The 27,577-nt window shown below is 52.5% G+C and overlaps 1 protein-coding gene across 1 annotated transcript in view; it reads left to right on the forward strand.

Moving 5' to 3' along the window:
- The first annotated feature begins 443 nt into the window (after window positions 1–443).
- LOC142257008 (ATP-dependent RNA helicase DDX19A) overlaps window positions 444–27,577 on the forward strand; it is a 33,567-nt gene continuing 6,433 nt past the window's right edge. Inside the window, exons 1-7 of the mRNA XM_075329055.1 lie at window positions 444–558; window positions 2,506–2,563; window positions 2,683–2,757; window positions 5,184–5,319; window positions 24,765–24,857; window positions 24,955–25,057; window positions 25,351–25,465. Of these exons, the coding sequence (XP_075185170.1) occupies window positions 502–558; window positions 2,506–2,563; window positions 2,683–2,757; window positions 5,184–5,319; window positions 24,765–24,857; window positions 24,955–25,057; window positions 25,351–25,465 (637 nt within the window). The 5' untranslated portion in view covers window positions 444–501. The remainder of the gene's footprint in view (window positions 559–2,505; window positions 2,564–2,682; window positions 2,758–5,183; window positions 5,320–24,764; window positions 24,858–24,954; window positions 25,058–25,350; window positions 25,466–27,577) is intronic.

Raw genomic sequence — 27,577 nt, forward strand, 5'->3', positions numbered from 1 at the left:
CCTCTCCTCAGCTCCTGCTCCTCTCATCTGCTCCTCAGCCTCTGCTCCTCTCCTCCTCAGCTCCTGTCCTCTCCACCTCAGCTCCTGTTCCTCTCCTCCTCTGTTCCTCTCCTCCTGCTCCGCTCCTCTCCTCTCCTCATCTGCTCCTCAGCCTCTGCTCCTCTCCTCTTCCTCAGCTCCTGCTCTTCTCAGTTCCCGCCTCTTTCTTTGCCTCAGAGCGCAAAGGAGCGCGGGGCGGGCCACCAGCGGTTTCTATGACAACAGACCTTTCCGCCTCGTAATATCAAATGCTGTCAGGGTCATGTGACATTCCACGTGTCACTGGGGAGTGGTTGCGGATGGGAACGTCTGGATGTCGGAACGTAAGTTCTGCTTTCCTTTCTGCCGGGAGGATATTTAGGAGCACCAGGGCGGAGCAGAGCTTCATTCCTATTGGCTGGGTGCCTGCGGAAGCGGCGGTGTGTCTTTGTGGTGGTTCCGGTGTTGGAAAGCTGAAGCACGATGGCGGCTAATTCCTGGGCGCTAGCGGTGGACGAGCAGGAGGCGGCGGCGGAGTCGGTGAGAGAGGAGGGCGGTGTACGGGGCCTGCTGAGCTCAGGAGCCGCCATTACCCTGCAGTGTGCCCCGGGGCGGCCTGTGTGAGCTGCCCGAGCCGCTGCCACCCGGTGTGGGGGGCGGCCTACACTGACACCCCGAAACACAGAGATGGGGCGAGAGTCTGTGCTGTACCGAGTGAGGGCAGAATATGGAGTGCAGCTCCGGAGGCTAATACAGGATCAGTAATGTATGTACACAGACAGTGACTGCCCCAGCAGAATAGTGAGTGCAGCTCTGGAGTATAATACAGGAGGTAACTCAGGATCAGTAATGTATGTACACAGTGACTGCACCAGCAGAATAGTGAGTGCAGCTCTGGAGTATAATACAGGAGATAACTCAGGATCAGTAATGTATGTACACAGTGACTGCCCCAGCAGAATAGTGAGTGCAGCTCTGGAGTATAATACAGGAGGTAACTCAGGATCAGTAATGTATGTACACAGTGACTGCACCAGCAGAATAGTGAGTGCCGCTCTGGAGTATAATACAGGAGGTAACTCAGGATCAGTAATGTACACAGTGACTGCACCAGCAGAATAGTGAGTGCAGCTCTGGAGTATAATACAGGAGGTAACTCAGGATCAGTAATGTACACAGTGACTGCACCAGCAGAATAGTGAGTGCAGCTCTGGAGTATAATACAGGAGGTAACTCAGGATCAGTAATGTACACAGTGACTGCACCAGCAGAATAGTGAGTGCAGCTCTGGAGTATAATACAGGAGGTAACTCAGGATCAGTAATGTACACAGTGACTGCACCAGCAGAATAGTGAGTGCAGCTCTGGAGTATAATACAGGAGGTAACTCAGGATCAGTAATGTATGTACACAGTGACTGCATCAGCAGAATAGTGAGTGCAGCTCTGGAGTATAATACAGGAGGTAACTCAGGATCAGTAATGTATGTACACAGTGACTGCACTAGCAGAATAGTGAGTGCAGCTCTGGAGTATAATACAGGAGGGACCTCAGGATCAGTAATGTACACAGTGACTGCACCAGCAGAATAGTGAGTGCAGCTCTGGAGTACAATACAGGAGGTAACTCCGGATCAGTAATGTATGTACACAGTGACTGCATCAGCAGAATAGTGAGTGCAGCTCTGGAGTATAATACAGGAGGTAACTCAGGATCAGTAATGTATGTACACAGTGACTGCACCAGCAGAATAGTGAGTGCAGCTCTGGAGGATAATACATGAGGTAACTCAGGATCTGTAATATATGTACACAGTGACTGCACCAGCAGAATAGTGAGTGCAGCTCTGGAGGATAATACATGAGGTAACTCAGGATCAGTAATGTATGTACACAGTGACTGCACCAGCAGAATAGTGAGTGCAGCTCTGGAATATAATACATCATGTCACTGGAGATAGATGGGTACATAATTTCCAGCTGTTCCTGTGCTGCCATTTTATTCTTATTTTTTACTCTTTCCTTTGTTCCTCCCTGTCGTTGGCTATACACCTCTAGTTATATAGAAAGCTGTATACGCCCGGCCTATAACTGACTGGAGGGAGGAACATGGGGGTGGATGAAAAGAAATAAATGAGGTGTTGCCGGGACGCTGGAGCCTGCGCTGTAGGTAGGAGCCGCCTTCTGTCTCCGGATTCTGCGCTTCTCGCTCCGGAGTGACCCCTGTCTGTATTTCGGGTCTGACGTGTTTGTGGTACTGATTTTCACATTGTATGCGTTTCCATCTTTTGCAGAATACCCCATTGTTTGTTTTTGGGTTGTTTTTTTTTTTGGGGCATTGACAGGCGGCTGATGCTTTTCTGGGCCGGATGTCATCTGGTTGTAATTCCGGGGTCTGTTTTATGTGTCCGCCGTGGTGGGCACTAGGACTGGGGTCTTTCCATTCGTGTTATTCTGACTTTTTTTTTTTGTTTCTTTTCTTCCTTAGTTCAATAAGCTGCAGCTGAAAGAAGAAAAAGTCCAGACACCTAAACCTGAGAGTAACGGTGAGTGCGAGCCGGGGCCGCTGAGCTGCGCTTGTCGACCCCCCCCCTTCCTGAATCTACATTTTTTAAGTATTGGAACAGAGGAGCCGCCTCGTTCTGACGCCCGCTCTCGTTATCAGGCACCGCTCCGGTAGAGAATGAAGGACCTGAGAAGACGAACAACACAGAAGAGAAAACAGAGGATGACGACAAAGGTGAGCGGCCGAGTGACCAACCAGGTCCACACACTAAAGCTACCAGTCACTGACCAATGGCAGAAATCAGTACAGGGGATGAATTAAAGGGATCTGCCAGCAGGTTCTGCTCTCCCATCAAAGACCAGCATGGTACAGAACCCCTGATACCAGCGAGTTCTCACTTATAAGACCACTTGCTGCAGCTTTCCCTGTGTAACCCCGCCCCCACTGCAGACTGACAGCCTTCCCTGTGTGACCCCCGCAACGGACTGACAGCCTTCCCTGCGTAACCCCGTTCCCACTGAGGACTGACAGCCTTCCCTGTGTGACCCCCGTAACGGACTGACAGCTTTTGCTGTGTGACCCCCGCCGCAGATTGGCAGCTTTTGCTGTGTGACCCCCGCCGCAGATTGGCAGCTTTTGCTGTGTGACCCCCGCCGCAGATTGGCAGCTTTTGCTGTGTGACCCCCGCCGCAGATTGGCAGCTTTTGCTGTGTGACCCCCGCCGCAGATTGGCAGCTTTCGCTGTGTAATTCCTCCCCCCCTTCCCCCCCAGCCGCAGACTTGGCAGCTTTCCCGGTGCCTGACAGGAATGTGGACGTTCAGGTGTGACCGCGTGCCATGATGACGGTGCCATCTCCCCGCAGTGGTGCGTTGTGGTTTACAGCTTTAGCTTCCGCGTTGGCTCTTCCTTCTCGGCTCGGTCGTCTCCTCTTGCTCCCACCGGTTTCTGCCTCTTGTTCCCCTGTGGGGGGAGTTGTGGGGACTCCCTGAATCCATCTAACTGATAATAAAGGAGTCTGGACTCCCGTGCGGCGGCCGCTGAATGATCAGGACCTGATCCTCCTCCTGGATATCGCTACTCGGAGATGGAGGACTGGGGGAAGGCACGAAGAGACTCTACAGCTCGTCTTACACTGCAGATGCAGGAGGTGCGGGAGGAAATCTCTGCAATAAGAGGGGAGATGAGGACATTATGGGGGAAAGTGAAGGCGAATGAGAGGGCACCCGTGGCGCTAACGGACCGAGATGAGGTCCTGAGACGTGAATGGACTAAAGACTTCTGGGAATACGGAAAACTGACACCCAAAATAGTGGATTCAGGGGGCCCGTCCCACCGTTACAAAATCCAGACTGCGGGGCGTGCAGAAGGCGAGTTGGGCAATTGGAGGCGACTGTTCATTGAAAAGCAGCAACTGGAAACATTCAGTAAGAGCGGACGCATGGCTTTATCTCACAAGGAAAGATCTCTCCCCCTGTGCTGGGCCGCCTGTGGCTGCCTCCCCCCTGTGCTGGGCCGCCTGTGGCTGCCTCCCCCCTGTGCTGGGCCGCCTGTGGCTGCCTCCCCCTGTGCTGGGCCCGCCTGTGGCTGCCTCCCCCTGTGCTGGGCCCGCCTGTGGCTGCCTCCCCCTGTGCTGGGCCCGCCTGTGGCTGCCTCCCCCTGTGCTGGGCCCGCCTGTGGCTGCCTCCCCCTGTGCTGGGCCCGCCTGTGGCTGCCTCCCCCTGTGCTGGGCCCGCCTGTGGCTGCCTCCCCCTGTGCTGGGCCCGCCTGTGGCTGCCTCCCCCTGTGCTGGGCCCGCCTGTGGCTGCCTCCCCCTGTGCTGGGCCCGCCTGTGGCTGCCTCCCCCTGTGCTGGGCCCGCCTGTGGCTGCCTCCCCCTGTGCTGGGCCCGCCTGTGGCTGCCTCCCCCTGTGCTGGGCCCGCCTGTGGCTGCCTTCTCTCCTCCAGCCCCCCCACCCATGGCCCTTTTGGATAGATGGAAAGATCTTTTACACAATCACTGCACAATGCCTTGATATAAGTAAGAAAATGGGTCCAAATGACAATAACATCCCAGAAGCACAAGGGCCGGGGCTGACCGCCCTTCAGGGGAACTGGGCTGCAGCTGCAAGTAATTTTCCGCTGATTCCCCCCGTATATAGAAGTGAGACCCCAGGAAGGTGGATTGTGGCTTTACCCTGGAGGCCGGGGGCTGTGAAGGGTCTTAACAGGAGGCGGGGGATCTGGGATCCTGACAGTGGCCTGTATATTTGGGAAGTGTAATATTAAGGATTGCTGCCACCAGTGATGATATCTTATCTCCCGCACCCCAGGACGGGGGTGTAACACAAGGAGGGGTCTCCCCGGCTCATAATCTCCTTTTCCATGACTATAGTGGTCCTGGTTGCTGCAAGGGATTTAGGACGTCCCAGGAAAGTGAGCGCTGCAGCCGATCACCTGCTACTGACTGTGTGCAGCGCTCCCGTGGTCTGTGTGGGATACAGGTGTATGTTTTTTACATGGGGGGAGGGGGGTCTTCCGCTTTAGGAGGGTTGTTCTAGGTAGTGCTTATTCCAGACTGTATGAGGCTGCCGGGACCCCCGATGTCCCTGTGCCCCTTACTCGCCCCCCCCCCACCTCCACACTGTGATTACTCCGCTCATTGTCTCTTTCTTTCCCTCCAGAGGATAAAGCGGCTCAGTCTCTGCTCAACAAACTCATCCGCAATAACCTGGTGAACACGACCAACCAAGTGGAGGTCCTGCAGCGAGACCCCAACTCCCCCCTCTACTCTGTCAAGTCCTTCGAGGAGCTGCGGCTGTAAGTGACCTGAAAAATGGGGCTTACGACTCCTGACTGCAGCCTTAGGCCATCGTGCTGCTGCAAAACTACAACTCCCAGCATGCCCTAAGGGCCAGAGGCTAGCAAGGCTTGCTGGGAGTTGTAGTTTTTCAAACGCCATAGGGCTGAAGCCTGCAGATGGGGCGTTTTTTACAGCACATCTTGTGGTCTTTCTTTTGCATTGGCACTGAGGACCCCAATAATCCGGCTGTTTGATAGCCGGATTATTAGCATTTATTACAAATTATCACACACGGACATATATTGTTTCCTCCCGCGGCGTTGGCAGATGATGCAGATATTCTCCTTGTGTTTGAGGCTATTTTTCTCGCTCGGTAACGTGCAGCCGCTGCGAAGGAGCCGCACTAATTACCTTACTGCCGAATCTCTCGCCTGCGTCTCCATGGCGACCAGCTCCGATCGAGACCCCCACACTCCCCCCTACCCTGCACGGAGGCACTGGGGCCTGTAATAGCTGCTGCTCCTTAATGATGGCGCCGGTCTCCTGGACAGACGGGTTCCCGAGCGCCGGGGAAAGGGGTTTTTAATGTGCACAATTTCTTAAAATATATATATATATATATATATATATATATATATATATATATATATATATATATATATATATATATATATATATATATATATATATATATATATATATATATATATATATTATATAGACACACACACTATATTTATATTTTCTTCGGCGCTCCATTGGGAGACCCAGACGATTGGGTGTATAGCACTGCCTCCGGAGGCCACACAAAGCAATTACACTAAAAAGTGTAAGGCCCCTCCCCTTCTGGCTATACACCCCCAGTGGGATCACTGGCTCACCAGTTTTCTGCTTTGTGCGAAGGAGGTCAGACATCCACGCATAGCTCCACTGTTTAGTCAGCAGTAGCTGCTGACTATGTCGGATGGAAGAAAAGAGGGCCCATATGGGGCCCCCAGCATGCTCCCTTCTCACCCCGCTTGTGGTTTGTAAGGTTGAGGTACCTATTGCTGGTACGGCGGCTGGAGCCCACATGCTGTTTTCCTTCCACATCCCCCTGAGGGGCTCTGAGGAAGTGGGATCTTACCGGCCCAAAAGCCCTGAGGCCGGGCTCCATCCACAGACCCATTGAACCTGCTGGATACGGAGCTGGGTACCGTTCAGGGACATGGCCCTGCACCATTCAGGTACTCTGTGTCCCCGTACACACAGGCACGCACACGCCAGACTTGCTGGGTGTGTTAGTGCGCCGGGGACAGTAGCGCTCCACGCTGGGGTTTGAGTCACAGCAGCTTAGCTGTGTGGATTCATGTGCTGGGAACTACCGCGCCGGCCACTCTCGGAGCGGCGGCGCGGCTGGGACTTATAGTGCGCCGGGGACTTAGCGCCGACCGCGCTTTTACGGCGGCGGCGCTTATAAATTTAGTCCCCGGCTTTTGCGGCCTAGCTCCGCTTCGTTCCCGCCCCCTCCCTGTCAATCAGGGAATGGGACAGACGCTGTGCAATCGTCAGCGCCGAGGGCTGGAGCCTTATTTACATGCTCCAGCCCTCTCACTAGGCACAGTGGGACGCAGGTTTCCCACTTTTGGTCTGAGCACGCCCATGCAGTCTGGCTGGAGGACGGACACAGGCTCTGGGAGACCCAGACTAGGGATTTCTGGCGACCACACACCCGCGTTTAGCGGGCGGTAAGCAGCACATTAGTGCTGGCCCCACTAGTGCCACAGTGTGTATTGGTGTACTTTTTCCTGTACCAGATATATATATATATATATATATATATATATATATATATATATATATATATATATATATATATATATATATATATATATATATATATATATATATATATATATATATATATATATATATATACTGCACTGTACGGTCGCTTCTTGGCTGTATACCCCTATATTGCTCTGAGGAGACAGCAACATGTCATCCACAAAACGCAAGGGTGCCAAGGCACGGGCTGTCCTCACTGCTTGTACAGCATGTGGGGCTAATCTACCAGCAGGCTCCAACGACTCTCATTGTGTGCAATGTTCAGTCCCAGTGGCACTTCGTCAGCCAGAGCATATGGTGGTGGTAGCCCAGGCAGAGACGCCTGTGAACCCTGCCCGGTGACGGGGACAGAATTTGCAGTCTTTGCTGATAAAATGTCTGTGACTATGACAAAAATCCTGGAGACCTTGCAGTCCAGGCCAGTTGCTCAGACCATGGACACTGCTGTGGCTATGTTCCCAGGTCCCCCTCAGTTGGAACTAATCCGTACTTCAAGGGGGTCCCAGGCATCACAGGCTGAGGGCTCTGACTCTGATGACAGTCCCAGGCCGCCTAAGCGAGCTCGCTGGGAGAGACCCTCCACGTCGTCACGCGGGTCAGGGTCTCAGCGAGAAGGGTCGCTATATGATGAGACAGAGGTGGGTGATCAGGAGTCTGGTCCTGACACCGCACTCAATTTGGATACGCCAGATGGTGACGCCATGGTAAATGACCTTATAGCGGCCATCAATAGGCTGTTGGATATTTCTCCCCCAGCCCCTTCAGCAGAGGAGGCAGCTGCCCAGCAGGAGAAATTCCATTTCCTGTATCCCAAGCGAAAATTGAGTACTTTTCTGGACCACTCTGACTTCAGGGAATCAATCCAGAAACACCATGCTTATCCGGACAAGCGTTTTTCCAAACGTATGAAGGATACACGTTATCCCTTTCCCCCTGACGTGGTCAAACGCTGGACCCAGTGTCCAAAAGTGGACCCTCCAATATCCAGGCTTGCAGCTAGATCCATAGTTGCAGTGGAGGATGGGGCTTCACTTAAAGATGCCAATGACAGACAGATGGACCTTTGGTTGAAATCTGTCTATGAAGCTATTGGCGCGTCGTTTGCTCCAGCATTCGCGGCCGTGTGGGCGCTCCAAGCTATTTCAGCTGGTTTAGCACAGGTGGACTCTTTCTTAAGTCCAGCAGTGCCGCAAGTGGCGTCCTTAACTACGCAAATGACTGCGTTTGCGACCTACGCTATCAATGCGGTACTAGACTCTACGAGCCGTACCTCAATGGCATCCGCCAACTCTGTAGTTTTGCGCAGAGCCTTGTGGTTAAAAGAATGGAAAGCAGATTCTGCTTCTAAAAAATGTTTAACCAGCTTGCCATTATCTGGAGACAGACTGTTTGGTGAGCAATTGGCGGAAATCATTAAACAGTCCAAAGGTAAGGACTCTTCCTTACCCCAGCCCAGATCAAGCAAACCTCAACAGAGGAAGTGGCAGTCGAGGTTTCGGTCCTTTCGAGGCTCGGGCAAGCCCCAATTCTCCTCGTCCAAAGGGACTCAGAAAGAGCAAAGGAGCTCTGATTCCTGGCGGACTCACTCACGCCCCAAGAAAGCAACCGGAGGTACCGCTTCCAAGGCGGCTGCCTCATGACTTTCGGCCGCCTCCCTCCGCATCCTCGGTCAGTGGCAGGCTCTCCCGCTTTTGCGACATTTGGCTGCCACAGGTCAAAGACCGGTGGGTAACAGACATTTTGTCTCACGGGTACAGGATAGAGTTCAGTTCTCGTCCTCCGCCTCGGTTCTTCAGAACTTCCCCACATCCCGACCGAGCAGATGCCCTTCTGCAGGCGGTGCATTCTCTAAGAGCAGAAGGAGTGGTGGTCCCTGTTCCTCTTCGGGAACAAGGACAGGGTTTTTACTCCAATCTCTTTGTGGTGCCAAAAAAGGACGGCTCATTCCGTCCTGTTCTGGACCTAAAACTGCTCAACAAGCATGTGAACGCCAGGCGGTTCCGGATGGAATCCCTCCGCTCAGTCATTGCCTCAATGTCTCAAGGAGATTTCCTAGCATCAATAGACATCAAAGATGCTTATCTTCACGTGCCGATTGCTACAGAGCACCAACGCTTTCTACGCTTCGTGATAGGAGACGACCATCTTCAGTTCGTAGCTCTGCCATTTGGTCTGGCGACAGCCCCACGGGTGTTCACCAAGGTGATGGCGGCAGTGGTAGCAGTCTTGCACTCTCAGGGACACTCTGTGATCCCTTACTTGGACGATCTACTTGTCAAGGCACCCTCTCAGGAGGCATGCCAACTCAGCCTGAACGTTGCACTGGAGACTCTCCAGACGTTCGGGTGGATCATCAACTTCTCAAAGTCAAATCTGTTACCGACCCAATCACTGACGTATCTTGGCATGGAGTTTCATACTCTCTCAGCGATAGTGAAGCTTCCGCTGAGCAAGCAGCGGTCACTACAGACAGGGGTGCAGGCTCTCCTTCAAAGTCAGTCGCACTCCTTAAGACGCCTCATGCACTTCCTCGGGAAGATGGTGGCGGCAATGGAGGCGGTTCCGTTTGCGCAGTTTCATCTGCGCCCACTTCAATGGGACATTCTCCGCCAATGGGACGGGAAGTCAACATCCCTGGACAGGAAAGTCTCCCTTTCCCAGACGGCCAAGGACTCTCTGCAGTGGTGGCTTCTTCCCACCTCATTATCACAGGGAAGATCCTTCCTACCACCGTCTTGGGCGGTGGTCACGACAGACGCGAGTCTGTCAGGGTGGGGAGCAGTTTTTCTCCACCACAGGGCTCAGGGTACGTGGACTCAGCAGGAGTCCACCCTTCAGATCAATGTTCTGGAAATCAGGGCAGTGTATCTTGCCCTACAAGCCTTCCAGCAGTGGCTGGAAGGAAGGCAGATCCGAATTCAGTCGGACAACTCCACAGCGGTGGCATACATCAACCACCAAGGGGGGACACGCAGTCGGCAAGCCTTCCAGGAAGTCCGGCGGATTCTGATGTGGGTGGAAGCCACGGCCTCCACCATATCCGCAGTTCACATCCCCGGCGTAGAAAACTGGGAAGCAGACTTCCTCAGTCGCCAGGGCATGGACGCAGGGGAATGGTCCCTTCACCCGGACGTGTTTCAGGAAATCTGTCGCCGCTGGGGAAGGCCGGACGTCGACTTAATGGCGTCCCGGCACAACAACAAGGTCCCGACCTTCATGGCACGGTCTCGCGATCACAGAGCTCTGGCGGCAGACGCCTTAGTGCAAGATTGGTCGCAGTTCCGGCTCCCTTATGTGTTTCCACCTCTGGCACTCTTGCCCAGAGTGCTACGCAAGATCAGATCCGATTGCAGCCGCGTCATACTCGTCGCCCCAGACTGGCCAAGGAGGGCGTGGTATCCGGATCTGTGGCATCTCACGGTCGGCCAACCGTGGGCACTACCAGACCGACCAGACTTGCTGTCCCAAGGGCCGTTTTTCCATCGGAATTCTGCGGCCCTGAACCTGACTGTGTGGCCATTGAGTCCTGGAACCTAGCGTCTTCAGGATTATCCCAAGGGGTCGTTGCCACCATGAGACAGGCTAGGAAGCCCACGTCCGCTAAGATCTACCACAGAACGTGGAGGATATTCTTATCCTGGTGCTCTGCTCAGGGAGTGTCTCCCTGGCCATTTGCATTGCCTACATTTCTTTCTTTCCTGCAATCTGGGTTAGAAAAAGGTTTGTCGCTCGGCTCCCTTAAAGGGCAAGTCTCGGCGCTATCCGTCTTTTTTCAGAAGCGTCTAGCACGACTTTCTAAGGTACGCACGTTCCTGCAGGGGGTTTGTCATATCGTACTCCCGTACAAGCGGCCGTTAGATCCATGGGATCTGAACAGGGTACTGGTTGCCCTCCAGAAGCCGCCCTTCGAGCCTCTGAGGGAGGTTTCACTTTCTAGACTATCACAGAAAGTGGCTTTTCTGGTAGCGATCACATCTCTTCGGAGAGTGTCTGAGCTAGCAGCTCTGTCATCCAAGGCTCCCTTCCTGGTCTTCCACCAGGACAAGGTAGTGCTGCGCCCCATTCAGGAGTTTCTCCCTAAGGTGGTATCCTCTTTTCACCTTAATCAGGATATCTCTTTGCCTTCCTTTTATCCGCATGCAGTTCATCGCTATGAGAAGGATTTACATTTGTTAGATCTGGTGAGAGCACTCAGAATCTACATTTCCCGCACGGCGCCCCTGCGCCGTTCGGATGCACTGTTTGTCCTTGTCGCTGGTAAGCGCAAAGGGTCGCAGGCTTCTAAGGCTACCCTGGCTCGATGGATCAAAGAACCAATTCTTGAAGCCTACCGTTCTGCTGGGCTTCCGGTTCCATCAGGGCTGAAGGCCCATTCTACCAGAGCCGTGGGTGCGTCCTGGGCTTACAACACCAGGCTACGGCTCAACAGGTGTGCCAGGCAGCTACCTGGTCGAGTCTGCACACTTTCACCAAACATTATCAGGTGCATACCTATGCTTCGGCGGACGCCAGCCTAGGTAGAAGAGTCCTGCAGGCGGCAGTGACACCCCCGTAGGGGAGGGCTGTCTTGCAGCTCTAACATGAGGTATTTCTTTACCCACCCAGGGACAGCTTTTGGACGTCCCAATCGTCTGGGTCTCCCAATGGAGCGCCGAAGAAGAAGGGAATTTTGTTACTTACCGTAAATTCCTTTTCTTCTAGCTCCTATTGGGAGACCCAGCACCCGCCCTGTTGTCCTTCGGGATTTTTGGTTTGTTTGCGGGTACACATGTTGTTCATGTTGAATGGTTTTCAGTTCTCCGACGTTACTTCGGAGTGAATTTGTTTAAACCAGTTATTGGCTTTCCTCCTTCTTGCTTTTGCACTAAAACTGGTGAGCCAGTGATCCCACTGGGGGTGTATAGCCAGAAGGGGAGGGGCCTTACACTTTTTAGTGTAATTGCTTTGTGTGGCCTCCGGAGGCAGTGCTATACACCCAATCGTCTGGGTCTCCCAATAGGAGCTAGAAGAAAAGGAATTTACGGTAAGTAACAAAATTCCCTTCTTTATAGATAATATACACACAAATCTATAACAAGAAATATAAATAAATATATATATTAATATTTCTTGCTATAGATTTACGTGTATGTTTATGTGTGTATGTATAATATATATATATATACACACACACACTATATTTATATATATATATTTCTTGTTATAGATTTGTGTGTGTGTGTGTGTGTAATATATATATATATATATATATATATATATATATATATATATATATATAGATATTTCTTTTTCGCTCCTAATTGGGAGACCCAGACAATTGGGTGTATAGCTATTGCCTCCGGAGGCCACACAAAGTATTACACTTAAAAGTGTAAGGCCCCTCCCCTTCTGGCTATACACCCCCAGTGGGATCACTGGCTCACCAGTTTTGTGCTTTGTGCGAAGGAGGCAACACATCCACGCATAGCTCCACTTTTTAGTCAGCAGCAGCTGCTGACTATGTCGGATGGAAGAAAAGAGGGCCCATACTAAGGGCCCCCAGCATGCTCCCTTCTCACCCCACTGTATGTCGGAGGTGTTTGTAAGGTTGAGGTACCCATTGCGGGTACGGCGGCAGGAGCCCACATGCTGATTCCTTCCCCATCCCTTTTTACAGGGCTCTGGGTGAAGTGGGATTTACCGGTCTCCAGGCACTGAGACCGTGCTCCATCTACAGCCCCTGGAGAAGATGCTGGATGGAGCGGAGTACATCAGGGACATGGCCCTGCTTCCTCAAGGTACTCTGTGTCCCCGTGCATTTGGCGCTCACACCGCAGCATGCTGGGTGTTGTAGTGCGCCGGGGGACATCAGCGCTGCGGCGCCTGTGCCATGGCCTCATTCAGCTTCGCTGAAGCAGGCTCACTTATGGGAATTGGTCGCGCCGGCCGCTGGGACTGCGGCGCGGCTGGCACTTGTAGTGCGCCGGGGACTTCAGCGCGGCCTGCGCTTTTACGGCGGCCGCGCTGATAACTAGAGTCCCCGGCTTTTGCGGCCTGCTTCCGTTCGTTCCCGCCCCCAGACCTGCCAGTCAGGAGAGGGGCGGGACGCTGGCCACTTCTAGGAATCGGTCGCGCCGGCCGCTGGGACTGCGGCGCGGCTGGCACTTGTGGTGCGCCGGGGACTTCAGCGCGGCCCGCGCTTTTACGGCGGCCGCGCTGTTAACTCGAGTCCCCGGCTTCTGGGCCTAGTCTCCCTTCGTTACCGCCCACAGCCCTGACAGTCAGGGTAGGGGCGTGACGCTGCATAGCACAGCAGCGCTGAGAGCTGGAGTATGTTTTGCATACTCCACCCCTCTCACTGTGTGCACTGTGAATCCGGATTCCCGCACTTTCTCAGGCACGCCCACGGCTTCCTTCTCTACAAGGACGCCGGCAGCCATTAGTGTCAGTTTCTGTACGATACAGAGACAAGTGTGGAAGACCCTGGCATTCTGATAGTCACACAATCGCTGCAACAGGCGTTAAGCAGCACCTGTGGTGCTAACCCCACTAGTGCAGAAGTGCACTTATAGATATGCTTGTACTATATATATTGCACTGTTTGGTCGCACGTTGTATATACCCTCCTGGATTATGCGGAGGAGTTATCAGCATATTCTCTGTGTAAAACAAAGGTGCAGAACCACATGTTTTTCTATGCAGCTGGTACAGCATGTACGGCTATACGGCCGGCAGGTTACATAGACTCCCATTGTATGCACTAATGGCCAGGGGATGAGGACGGTGTCTGCAGTATTTACTGACAGATTTTCTGAGACTATGGCTATGATACTAGAAGCCTAGCAGTCCGGACATGTCTCTCACAATATGGGCACTGTTGAATCATTGATCCATGACCCCCTCAGTGTGAACAACTAACAGCTCCGGGAATGTCACACGCATCCCAGAGTCACGGCTCTGCACGGACGTCAGTCCCAGACAGCCTAAGCGGGCTCACTATGAGCGGCCTCGGTTTCATCAGGGTCCTACCAGAGGACTCTCTGTGTAATGAGGCGGAAGTAGCGGCTCAGGATTCTGATCCTGAGACCGCTCTCAATCTGGATACACCTGATCGTGACGCCATAGTAAATAATCTTATAGCGTCCATCTATAGAATGTTGGTTATTTCTCACAGCTCCTCCAGTGGAGGAGTCAGCTTCACGTATTTTTCTGGACCACTCTGCCTTCAGAGAGGCAGTCCAGGAACACCACGCTTATCCAGATATGCGCTTCTCCAAACGGCTTAGGATACACGTTATCCCTGTCCCCTGACTTGGTCAAGGACTGGACCCAGTGTCCCAAGCGGCATCCTCCAATCTCCAGGCTTGTAGCTAGATCCATAGTTGCAGTGGGAGATGGAGCTGCACTCAAAGATGCCACTGACAGACAGATGGATCTCTGGTCGAAATCCATCTATGAGGCTGTCGGCGCACCGTTGGCTCCGGCATTCTCTCCCTTGGGGCACTCCAAGCTATTTCAGCTTGTCTTACACAGATTGACACGGTTACACGTACATCTGTGCCGCAGGTGGCATCCTTAACCTCTCAAATGTCTGCATTTGTTTCTTACGCGATTCAGGTTGCCCTGGACTCTGCGAACCGTGCGGCGGTAGCCTCCGCTACTCCGTGTTTTTAAGCAGAGCCTGGTCTGCTCGTTAAGTGAATGGAAGGCAGATTCTGCTTCCAAAAAAGGTTGCTTAACCAGTTGCCTTTTTCTGCTGACCGACTGTTTGGTGAGCGTTGGATGTAACCATTAAACAGTCCAGGGGTAAGGATTCATCCTTTCCTCAGCCCGGACACAACAAACCCCAACAGAGCAAGAGGCAGTCGGGGTTTCGGTCTTTTCGAGGCTCGGGCAGGTCCCATTTTTCCTCGTCCAATGTGGACTCAAAAGGATCAGAGGAGCTCAGATTCTTAGCGGGCTCAGTCACGCCCAAAAAAGCGACAGTCTGAAAACCCGCTTCCAAGGCGGCTTCCTCATGACTTGCGGCCTCGGTCGGTAGCAGGCTCTCCCGCCTTGGCGATATTTAGCTGCCATAGGTCAATGACCATTGGGTGTGAGACATTCTGTCTCACGGGTACAGGATAGAGCTCACTTCTCGTCCTCCAACTCGATTCTTCAGAATTTCTCCACCTCCCGGCCGAGCCGCTGCTCTTCTGCAAACAGGGTGCACTCTATAGGCAGAAAGAGTGATGACCCCCGTTCCTCTTCAGGAACAAGGTCACGGTTTTTACCCCAAATTCTTTGTGGTACCTATAACAACGGGCCGTTCCGTCCCGTTCTGGATCTAAAACTGCTCAGCAAGCTCGTGGACACCAGGCGGTTCCGGATGGAATCCCTCCGCCATGTCATCGCCTCAAGGTCCCAAGGATATTTCCTAGCATCATTAGGCATCAAGGATGCTTATCCACACGTGCCGATTGATCCAGAGCACTAGCGTTTCTACGCTTCGTTATAGGAGACGAACACCTTCTGTTCGTAGCTCTACCTTCCGGCTAGCGACAGTCCCACTGGTCTTCGCCAAGGTCAGGGCAGCAGTAGTCACAGTCCTGCACTCTCAGGGTCACTCTGTGATCCCGTATTTAGACGATCTACTTGTCAAGGCACTCTCTTAGGAAACATGCCAACACTGCCCGAACGTTGCGCTGGAGACTCTCTAGAGTTTTGGGTGGATCATCAACTTTTTAAAGTCAGATCCGACCCCGACCCTATCGATAACATATCTAGGCATAGAGTTTCATACTCTCTCAGCGATAGTGAAGCTTCCGCTAGACAAACAGCATTCACTACGGGCTGCAAGCTCTTCTTTAAGTACCAGTCGCACACATTGAGACGCCTCATGCACTTCCTACGTAAGATGGTAGCAATGGAGGCAGTTCCTTTCGCGCAGTTTTACTGCGTCCACTACAATGGGACATTCTCCGCCAATGGGACGAGGAGTCGACGTCCCTCAACAGAGTCGTCTTTCTTTCTCAGGCGGCCAAGGAATCTCTACGGTGGTGGCTTCTTCCCACCTCTTGGTCAAAAAGAAGGTCCTTCCTATCCCCATCCTGGGCGATAGTTACGACAGACGCGAGTCTATCAGGGTGGGGAGCAGTTTTTCTCCACCACAGCGCTCAGGGTACGTGGACTCAGCAAGAGTCCACCCTTCAGATCAATGTTCTTGAACACAGAGCAGTGTATCTTGCCCTACAAACCTTCCAACAGCAGCTGGAAAGCAAGCATATCCGACTTCAGTCGGACAGCTCCACAGCGGTGGCATACATCAACCACCAAGGAAGAACGCGCAACCGGCAAGCCTTCCAGGAAGTCCGGCAGGTTCTGATGTGGGTGGAAGACACGGCATCCACCATATCCACAGTTCACATCCCAGGTGTGGAAAACTAGGAAGCTGACTTCCTAAGTCGCTGGGGTGTGGCCGAAAGAGTATGGTCTCCTCACCCGGACGGGTTTCAGGAGATCTGGCGCCGCTGACAGAGGCCGGACGTCGATCTAATGGCGTCACGGCACAACAACAATGTGCCAGCTTCATGGCACGGTTTCACAATCATCGAGCTCTGGCGGCAGACGCCTTAGTTCAGCATTGGTCGCAGTTCCAGCTACCTTAGGTGCCACCTCTGGCATTGTTGCCCAGAGTGCTGCGCTAGATCAAGACCGACTGCGGCCGCGCCATCCTCGTCGCTACAGATTGGCCGAGGATGTTGTGGTACTCGGTTCTGTGGTGCCTCACGGTAGGCTAACCGGGGGCACTACCAGACCAATCAGACTGGCTGTCTCAAGGGCCATTCTTCCATTTGAATTCTACGGCCCTCAACCGGATGGTGTGGCATTGAGTCCTGGAACCTAGTGTCGTCAGGATTACCTCAGGACGTGGTTGCCACCATGAGACAGGCTAGCATACCAACGTCCGCCAAGATTGACCACAGGACGTGGAAGATATTCTTATCTCGGTGCTCGGCGCAGGGTGTTTCTCCCTGGCCGGTTGCATCGTCTATGTTTCCTTCCTTCCTGCAATCTAGGTGGGAAAATGGGTTGTCGCTCAGTTCCCTTTAGGGACAAGTCTCAGCGCTATCTGTATTTTTTCAGAAACGACGACTTCCTCAGGTACGCACGTTCCTACGGGGAGTTTGTCTTCTCAGCACTCCGTACAAGCGGCCGTTAGAGCCCTGAGATCTGAACAAGGTTCTAATTGCTCTCCAGATGCCGCCTTTCGAGCCTTTGAAGGATGTCTCCCTTCCCGCTTTTCACGGGAAGTGGCCTTCTAGTAACGGTCTCGTCTCTTAGGAGAGTTTCCGAGCTAGCAACGCTCTCATACAAACTCCCTTCCTGGTCCTTCACCAGGACAGGGTAGTTCTGCGTCCGGTTCCGGAATTTCTCCCTAAGGTGGTATCCCACTTTCATATCAATCAGGATATCACCTCACCTTCTTTGTGTCCTCGTCCAGTCCATCAATTTCAGAAGGATTTGCATCTGTTGGTTCTGGTGAGAGCACTCAGGTTCTACTTCCCGCATGGCGCTCCTGCGCCACCCGGATGCACTCTTTGTCCTTGTCGCTGGTCGGCGTAAACAGTCGCAAGCTTCCAAATCCACCCTGGCTCGGGGGATCGAGGAACCAATTCTTGAAACCTACAGTTCTACTGGGCTTCTGGTTCTCTCAAGGCTGAAGGCCCATTCTACCAGAGCCGTGGGTGCATCCTGGACATTACGGCACCAGGCTACGGCTCAGCAGGTGTGTCAGGCACCTACCTGATTGGGTCTGCATACTTTTACCAAGCATTTTCAGGTGCATACCTACGCTTCGGCAGACGCCAGCCTAGGTAGATAAGTCCTTCAGGCGGCAATTGCCCACCTGTAGGAAAGGGCTGTTTGACGGCCCTATCACGAGGTATTCTTTTACCCACCCAGGGACTGCTTTTGGACGTCCCAATTGTCTGGGTCTCCCAATTAGGAGCGAAAAAGAAGAAGGGAATTTTGTTTACTTACCGTAAATTCCTTTTCTTCTAGCTCCAATTGGGAGACCCAGCACCCGCCCTGTTTTCTCGGGGTTTTTCTGTTTTTTCGGGTACACATGTTGTTCATGTGGTATGGTTCAGTTCTCCGATGTTTCCTCGGATTGATTTGGTCTTTAAACCAGTTATTGGCTTTCCTCCTTCTTGCTTTGGCACTAAAACTGGTGAGCCAGTGATCCCACTGGGGGTGTATAGCCAGAAGGGGAGGGGCCTTACACTTTTAAGTGTAATACTTTGTGTGGCCTCCGGAGGCAATAGCTATACACCCAATTGTCTGGGTCTCCCAATTGGAGCTAGAAGAAAAGGAATTTACGGTAAGTAAACAAAATTCCCTTCATTTCTTGTTATAGATTTGTGTGTGTGTGTGTGTGTATATATATATATATATATATATGTATATGTATATGTATATATATATATGTATATGTATATGTATATGTATATATATATATGTATATGTATATGTATATATATGTATATATGTATATATATATATATATATATATATATATATATATATATATATATATATATATATATATATATATATATATATATATATATATATATATATATATATATATATATATATATATATATATAATGTGTATATATGTATGTATATATATGTATATTAGTTCCGTATTGGGAGGCCCAGACCATGGGTGTTTAGCTTCTGCCTCCGGAGGACACACAAAGTACTACACTTAAAAGTGTAGCTCCTCCCTCTGAGCTTATACACCCCCTGGTAGCCAGTCCTAGCCAGTTTATTGCTTTGTGTCGGGAGGCATACATCCACACATGCATTCTCATCTGATTTGTTTGACTTTTGGAAAGAGTTTGAAGAAAAGCGGGTCCATGTCTGGACTCCCGGCATGTCCCTTCTCACCCCACTGTGTCGGCGGTGTTGTTAAGGTTGATTTACAAGGCTGCAGCCTTACATGCCGCGCTCCTTCACCATCCCTTCTGGGCTCTGGCTTGAAGTGGGAGCCAGCGCGGTCTCCATGCCTGGCAGGAGTCCGGTCTCCATCCACAGCCCCTTGAGGATTCTGTTGGACCGGAGCACTCATCCCCAGGGACATGGCCCTGCGTCTCAGCAGCTAAGTACCTGAGACGTTTATGTTGGGGGTCCCGGTTCTTTATTGTAAGGGGAGAGTATGCTGTATGTGATTGTTTTAACTTTTCCGGCGGGTTCTCTAGCTTTTGCCTGAGAACCGCGCCGATGGTGCCTGCTTGTCGGCCTCGCCGCTTAAATTTAGGTCCCGGCTTCGCCGGAGGCCTAGTTTCATTTTTCCTGCCCTCGCATGTCACTCATGCAGAGGGACAGGTTCGGCACCTCCCGGCGGCCGTTCTACACAGGGGAGGGACACTCCCCACTGCTGGGGCGTCCCTCCTTCCCGGCAGGTCTCTATAGCCCTCCAGTTCCCTCGCTTTTATAGGAACGCCCTCTTCTCAGGCAGAGTTCACTCTGCTCTGGGACATCCTGCATTCTGCATCTCTGCTGAGGTGCTGCGACTGGGGGATCGGGATTCGGGATCTGGAGGGCACACAACACCGCGCTCAGCGGTCTGGTAAGCCACAGCCGGTCTCCGGTTGTGGACCTCTGTATATTCTCCCTGGGGTTCATTCTCTGCAAAGCCCCCACTCCAGCAGCATGTCTCACACAAGGAGCAAGGCTCCAAAGCTTTATTCTGCATGCACTGCCTGTAAGCTCCTGCTGCCTGAGCCGAGCATTTATCCACATTGTGATGTCTGCTCTAACTTGGAGGTGCCACAGCCTGGAGTCTCACCCCCAGTGGTCTCTCAGGCTGCTGCTGCACCTGTGGCTGAACCCCCGGCCTGGGTAGAGTCCTTTTCTAGGTCCATATCCCAGTCATTTGCTGAGTCCATGGGGTTTTTGTCCAGGACTTTGATGAATATGCATCAGCCCCCCTCACAGGGTGCCTCTAATACTCTTGACAGAGGACTCCTATCCTCTGACCTCCGTCCATCGGAGCTCACGGAGGATTCATCATCTGATCCCAGACCCCGTCCTTCTAAGAGAAGGCGCAGGGTTTCCTCCCCCTCCCCATCCCACGGCTCTGTCTCAAGAGCTGACTCTCAAGATGAGGAGGATGCCCTCACTGGGGGCTCGGAGGCTATGTATCCCATCGATTTCTCTGAGGGTGACTCGGACCTTAGTGATTTGATTGCTTCTATTAATTCTGTGCTGGATCTCAACCCGCCAGTGTCAGAGGAGCAACCCTCTCTGGCAGAAAAGCACCAGTTTACCTCGCCTAAGAGAGTGAAGAGTGTTTTCTTTAACCACTCCAGTTTTCAGGCCGCTGTGACCAAACCCAGGGACTGCCCTGACAAACGCTTTCCAAAGCGTGGTTCTGATGACCGGTTTCCATTTCCACCTGAGGTGGTCAAGGAGTGGTCTCACTCCCCAAAGGTAGACCCTCCGGTGTCTAGGCTCTCAGCCCGGACCGTTGTGTCGGTGGCTGACGGCACCTCACTTAAGGATTCCACTGACCGTCAGATTGACCTTCTGGTCAAATCTGTGTATGAAGCTGCGGGGGCCGCGTTTTCCCCGACGTTTGCAGCAGTGTGGGCTCTCAAAGCCATCTCTGCTTCTCTAGAGGAGATGCATTCCCTCACCAAGGAATCTATGCCTGAGATGGTTACCTTAACTGCTCAGGCTTCAGCTTTTTCATCCTATGCCATGTCTGCCATGCTAGAGGCTGCTCACCGCACTGCGGTGGCTTCGGCTAATTCCCTCGCTATCCGCAGGATCTTGTGGCTTCGAGAGTGGAAGGCAGATGCTTCTTCCAAGAAGTTTCTTGCGGGGCTCCCTTTTGCTGGTTCACGGCTGTTTGGTGAACAGCTGGAAGAAATCATTAAAGAAGCTACTGGCGGGAAGAGTACTTCCATGCCACAAACCAAGACCAGGAAACCCGCCCAGGGTAGGAATCAATCGAGGTTTCGCTCCTTTCGTTCCTCCAACTGGTCGTCCTCTAAGCCTTCCGCCTCGTCCGCTAACTCAGCTAAGGACCAGAAATCCAACTGGCGCCCAAAAGCGCGTCCGCAGAAGACCGCAGGAGGTTCTGCCACTAAGGCAGCCTCCTCGTGACTCTCTGCCCGCTCCAACCACGTCCTTAGTCGGTGGCAGGCTCTCCCACTTTGGCGACGCTTGGTTAAAGCAGGTCTCCGATCAGTGGGTGAGAGACATCATATCTCACGGCTACAGGATAGAATTCTCTTCCAGCCCGCCAAACAGATTTTTTTCTCTCAACTCCCCCCTGCTCCAAGGCCGCCGTCTTCTCGCAGGCCGTGGCGTCCTTGCAGGCAAACGGAGTGATTGTCCCAGTTCCCGCTCAGGAACGGTTCAGAGGTTTTTACTCAAATCTCTTCCTAGTTCCAAAATAAGGACGGTACCTTCCGGCCCATCCTGGATCTCAAGCTTCTCAACAAGCATGTCCGGGTGCGGCATTTTCGCATGGAGTCTCTGCGATCAGTCATTGCCTCTATGACCCAAGGGGAGTTCCTGGCGTCCATCGACATCAGAGATGCCTATCTACATGTGCCAATCGCAGTGTCAAGCGGAGTGTTTCGCTCACTCTCGCCACCCTAGCCAAATTCGGGTGGATTGTCAATCTTCCCAAATCCACTCTGACTCCGACCCAGAGGCTCACGTACCTAGGGATGCAGTTCGAGACTCTGCCGGCACTTGTAAAGTTGCCCTTAATCAAACAGCAGTCCCTCCATCTGGCGGTGCGCTCTCTGCTGAGGCCCCGCCGTTATTCCATCAGGCACCTAATGCAGGTGCTGGGTCAGATGGTGGCGTCAATGGAGGCTGTTCCCTTTGCCCAGTTCCATCTGCGTCCTCTGCAGCTGGACATTCTCCGCTGTTGGGACAAGTGGCTTTCCGCCTTACACAGGCTAGTGGCTCTGTCGCCACGGACCAGGAGCTCTCTTCAGTGGTGGCTTCGGCCCCTCTCTCTGTCTCAGGGACGCTCCTTCCTGGCCCCGTCCTGGGTGATCCTCACCACGGATGCCAGCCTTTCCGGCTGGAGAGCAGTATATCTCCACCACAGAGCTCAGGGCACTTGGACTCCGTCCGAGTCAGCCCTTTCAATCAATGTGCTGGAAACCAGAGCTGTGCTTCTAGCTCTCCTAGCCTTTCACCACCTGTTGGCGGGCAGGCACATTCGAGTCCAGTCAGACAACGCGACAGCGGTTGCCTACATCAATCACCAAGGCGGGACACGCAGCCGCCTGGCAATGTTGGAGGTCCAACGCATTCTTCAATGGGCGGAGGACTCCAGGTCCACCATATCCGCAGTCCACATCCCTGGCGTAGAAAACTGGGAGGCAGATTATCTCAGCCGTCAAACCGTGGACGGTGGCGAGTGGTCCCTGCACCCGGCAGTGTTTCAGTCAATCTGCCGCAAGTGGGGCACTCCGGACGTGGACCTAATGGCATCCCGTCACAACAACAAGGTTCCGGTTTACGTGGCTCGCTCCCACGATCCTCAGGCCTTCGCCGCGGACGCTCTGGTTCAAGACTGGTCCCAGTTTTGTCTGTCCTACGTGTTTCCCCCTCTAGCTCTTTTGCCCAGAGTTCTGCGCAAGATCAGAATGGAGGGCCGTCGAGTCATCCTCATTGCACCGGACTGGCCCAGGCGAGCTTGGTATCCGGACCTGCTCCAACTGTCCGTGGAGATGCCGTGGCATCTTCCGGACCGTCCAGACCTGCTCTCACAAGGTCCGTTTTTCCGCCCGAATTCTGCGGCCCTCAAATTGACGGCGTGGCTCTTGAGTCCTGGATCTTGACGGCTTCTGGTATTCCTCCTGAAGTCATCTCCACTATGACTCGGGCCCGTAAGTCTTCCTCCGTCAAGATCTATCACAGGACTTGGAAAATTTTCCTGTCCTGGTGTCGCTCTTCCGGCCATTCTCCTTGGCCATTCTCGTTGCCGACCCTTCTGTCTTTTTTACAGTCCGGTCTGCATCTAGGACTGTCCCTCAACTCTCTCAAGGGACAAGTCTCAGCTCTGTCAGTGTTGTTCCAGCGGCGTCTCGCCCGGCTGGCTCAGGTCCGCACCTTCATGCAAGGTGCGTCTCACATCATTCCGCCTTCTCGGCGGCCCTTGGATCCCTGGGACCTTAACTTGGTCCTCACGGTATTGCAGAAACCCCCTTTCGAGCCCCTTAGGGAGGTTTCTTTGTATCGTCTTTCTCAAAAGGTGGCCTTTCTAGTTGCCATAACTTCTCTCAGGAGAGTCTCTGATTTGGCTGCGCTCTCCTCGGAGTCACCTTTTTTGGTTTTTCACCAAGACAAGGTGGTTCTCCGTCCGACTCCGGACTTTCTTCCTAAGGTGGTCTCTCCCTTCCACCTTAACCAGGACATTACCTTGCCTTCCTTCTGTCCGGACCCTGTTCATCGCTTTGAGAAAGCGCTGCATACTCTAGATCTGGTGCGTGCTCTCCGGATCCATGTGTCTCGCACCGCTGCGCTCAGGCGGTGCACCTCTCTTTTTGTGCTAACCACAGGGCGGCACAAGGGCCTCTCTGCTTCTAAACCGACCTTAGCCCGTTGGATTAGATCGGCCATTTCCGATGCCTACCAGTGTTCTCAGGTGCCTCCCCCACCAGGGATCAAAGCACACTCGACCAGAGCTGTCGGTGCCTCTTGGGCTTTCAGGCACCAGGCTACGGCTCAGCAAGTCTGTCAGGCTGCCACTTGGTCTAGTCTGCATACCTTTTCGAAGCACTACCAAGTGCATGCTCATGCTTCGGCAGATGCGAGCTTGGGCAGACGCATCCTTCAGGCGGCTGTCGCCCATTTGTGAAGTTAGGCTCCGCCTACTTCTTAGTTTTTCTGTTTATTCCTACCCAGGGACAGCTTTGGAACGTCCCATGGTCTGGGTCTCCCATAAGGAACGATAAAGAAAAAGAGAATTTTGTTACTTACCGTAAATTCTTTTTCTTATAGTTCCGTATTGGGAGACCCAGCACCCTCCCTGTTGCCTGTTGGCAATTTTCTTGTTCCGTGTGTTATCACCGGCTGTTGTCATGGACAGAGTCTCCGGTTGTTCCGGTTCTTACTCGGTTCTGCTTGTGGGTGGCTATTCTCCTTCAGCTTTTGCACTAAACTGGCTAGGACTGGCTACCAGGGGGTGTATATGCTAGGAGGGAGGAGCTACACTTTTAAGTGTAGTACTTTGTGTGTCCTCCGGAGGCAGAAGCTAAACACCCATGGTCTGGGTCTCCCAATACGGAACTAATAAGAAAAAGAATTTACGGTAAGTAACAAAATTATATATATATATATATATATATATATATATATATATATATATATATATATATATATATACACTATATTTACATATATATATATTTCTTGTTAAAGATTTATATATATATGTGTGTGTGTGTGTAAAAAAAAAAAAAAAAAAAAAAAAAAAAAAAAAAAAAAAAAAAAAAAATTTATGTATGTATATTAATCAGCTGCACTAAATACTCCACTTGCTGCTTACGGGTCCATCTTGCCGCCCCCCCCCCACCCCCTCTCTTCTTGCTGTTATCTCTTGTTGTTTCACACTTCGCTTTTGTCTTTCAAGGAAACCCCAACTCTTACAAGGGGTCTACGCCATGGGATTTAACAGACCTTCCAAAATCCAGGAGAATGCATTGCCGATGATGCTGGCTGAGCCGTAAGTGTCCAACCCGAGGGTGTGAGGACTTCTGCACTGGGGTTAATGTTCACATAAGTACAAAGATCCCTAACAGTGACTCGATTGTGTCTTACAGGCCGCAGAATCTGATCGCTCAGTCACAGTCCGGTACAGGGAAAACTGCCGCCTTTGTTCTGGCCATGCTGTCCAGCGTCAACCCTGCAAACAAGTATCCACAGGTAAGTGCGTGCATATATATCCTGTATTATACTCCAGAGCTGCACTCACTATTCTGCCGGTGCAGTCACTGTGTATATACATTACATTACTGATCCTCAGTGATGTTACTTACACAGGATGTATGTGCACAGTGACTGCACCAGCAGAATAGTGAGTGCAGCTCTGGAGTATAATACAGGAGGTAACTCAGGATCAGTAATGTATGTACACAGTGACTGCACCAGCAGAATAGTGAGTGCAGCTCTGGAGTATAATGTATAGTTTGAGCTCTTCCTCCATGTTCTTTCCGCAGTGCCTGTGTCTTTCTCCCACATATGAACTCGCTCTGCAAACTGGAAAAGTCATTGAACAGATGGGAAAGTTCTACCCGGAACTGAAGCTGGCGTACGCCGTGCGAGGGAACAAACGTGAGTCGCCATAAATGCAGAGCGCTGCTGTTCAGACCCATCCTTATCATTGGGTCAATTTCTGAGATTCCTGGCAGTGAAATCTCTCGACTTTTATTACCATTTATTGTGAAGGTATAATGTGTCTCCTCTTCAAAAAATCAGTAGGAAGGCCCCCCTTTTGCGTCAGGGAGGGGGGGGGAGAGGCTTTCTTTTGCGCCGGGAGGGGGGGAGAGGCTTTCTTTTGCGCCGGGAGGGGGGGAGAGGCTTTCTTTTGCGCCTTAGGGAGGGGGGGAGAGGCTTTCTTTTGCGCCTTAGGGAGGGGGGGGGAGGCTTTCTTTTGCGCCTTAGGGAGGGGGGGGGGAGGCTTTCTTTTGCGCCTTAGGGAGGGGGGGGAGGCTTTCTTTTGCGCCTTAGGGGGGGGAGAGAGAGGCTTTCTTTTGCGCCGGGGGGGGAGGCTTTCTTTTGCGCTGGGGGGGCGGGGGGGGGGGGGGAAGAGGCTTTCTTTTGCGTCGGGGGGGGGGGGGGGGGGGAGGCTTTCTTTCTTTGTCGCTCCATTGGGAGACCCAGACAATTGGGTGTATAGGCTATGCCTCCGGAGGCCGCACAAAGTATTACACTTAAAAGTGTTAAGCCCCTCCCCTTCTGCCTATACACCCCCCGTGCTCCCACGGGCTCCTCAGTTTTTTGCTTTGTGCGAAGGAGGTCAGACACGCAAGGCCGGTATCTCAGCACAGGGACTCTGTTGAATCTTTGTCCCCTGGCCCACCTCAGTTGGACCAACAATGTCCTCCTGGGGTGTCTCATGGATCCCAGGCTGAGGGTTCTGACACAGACCCCGGCCCCAGACCGACTAAGCGAGCTCGCTTGATAATTCCCTTGACATCCTCATATTGTTCAGGGTCTCAGCGGGGGGAATCTCTGGTTGATGATGCGGAGACAGCTGATCAGGATTCTGATCCTGAGGCCGCTCTCAATCTTGATACTCCAGACGGGGACGCCATAGTGAACGACCTTATTGCGTCCATCAATCGTATGTTGGATATTTCTCCCTCAGCTCCTCCGGTGGAGGAGTCAGCTTCACAGCAGGAGAAATTCCTTTTCAGGTTTCCCAAGCGTACACCGAGTATGTTTCTGGACCACTCTGATTTCAGAGAGGCAGTCCAGAATCACCATGCTTGTCCAGATAAGCGTTTTTCTAAGCGCCTTAAGGATACACGTTATCCTTTTCCCCCTGACGTGGTTAAAGGTTGGACTCAGTGTCCCAAAGTGGATCCTCCAATCTCCAGACTGGCAGCTAGATCCATACTTGCAGTGGAAGATGGGGCCTCGCTCAAAGATGCCACTGACAGGCAGATGGAGCTCTGGTTGAAATCCATCTATGAAGCTATCGGAGCTTCTTTTGCCCCAGCATTCGCAGCCGTATGGGCGCTACAAGCTATCTCAGCAGGTCAAGCGCAAATCGACGCAGCCACACGCACGTCCGCGCCACAGGTGGCGTCCATAACCACTCAGACGTCGGCATTTGCGTCTTACGCTATTAATGCTGTCCTGGACTCTGCGAGCCGTACGGCGGTTGCAGCCGCCAATTCGGTGGTACTCCGCAGGGCCTTGTGGCTACGGGAATGGAAGGCAGATTCTGTTTCCAAAAAGTGCTTAACCAGTTTGCCAATTTCTGCCAACCGATTGTTTGGCGAGCGTTTGGATGAAATCATCAAACAATCCAAGGGAAAGGATACATCCTTACCCCAGCCCAAACCGAAAATACCCCAACAGAGGAGGGGGCAGTCGAGTTTTCGGTCCTTTCGGGGCGCAGGCAGGTCCCAATTCTCCTCGTCCACAAGGCCTCAGAAAGATCAAAGGAACTCTGATGCATGGCGGTCTAAGTCACGTCCTAAAAAGGCCACCGGAGGTGCCGCTACCAAAGCGGCTTCCTCATGACTTTCAGCCTCCCCACTCCGCATCTTCGGTCGGTGGCAGGCTCTCCCGCTTTTGCGACACCTGGCTGCCACGGGTAAAAGACCGTTGGGTGAGAGACATTCTGTCTCACGGTTACAAGATAGAGTTCACCTCTCGTCCCCCGACTCGATTCTTCAGGTCATCCCCGCCTCCCGAGCGAGCCGAGGCTCTTCT

This window comes from Anomaloglossus baeobatrachus, chromosome 11, assembly GCF_048569485.1.
Source record: "Anomaloglossus baeobatrachus isolate aAnoBae1 chromosome 11, aAnoBae1.hap1, whole genome shotgun sequence".
In the NCBI taxonomy this organism is placed as follows: domain Eukaryota; kingdom Metazoa; phylum Chordata; class Amphibia; order Anura; family Aromobatidae; genus Anomaloglossus; species Anomaloglossus baeobatrachus.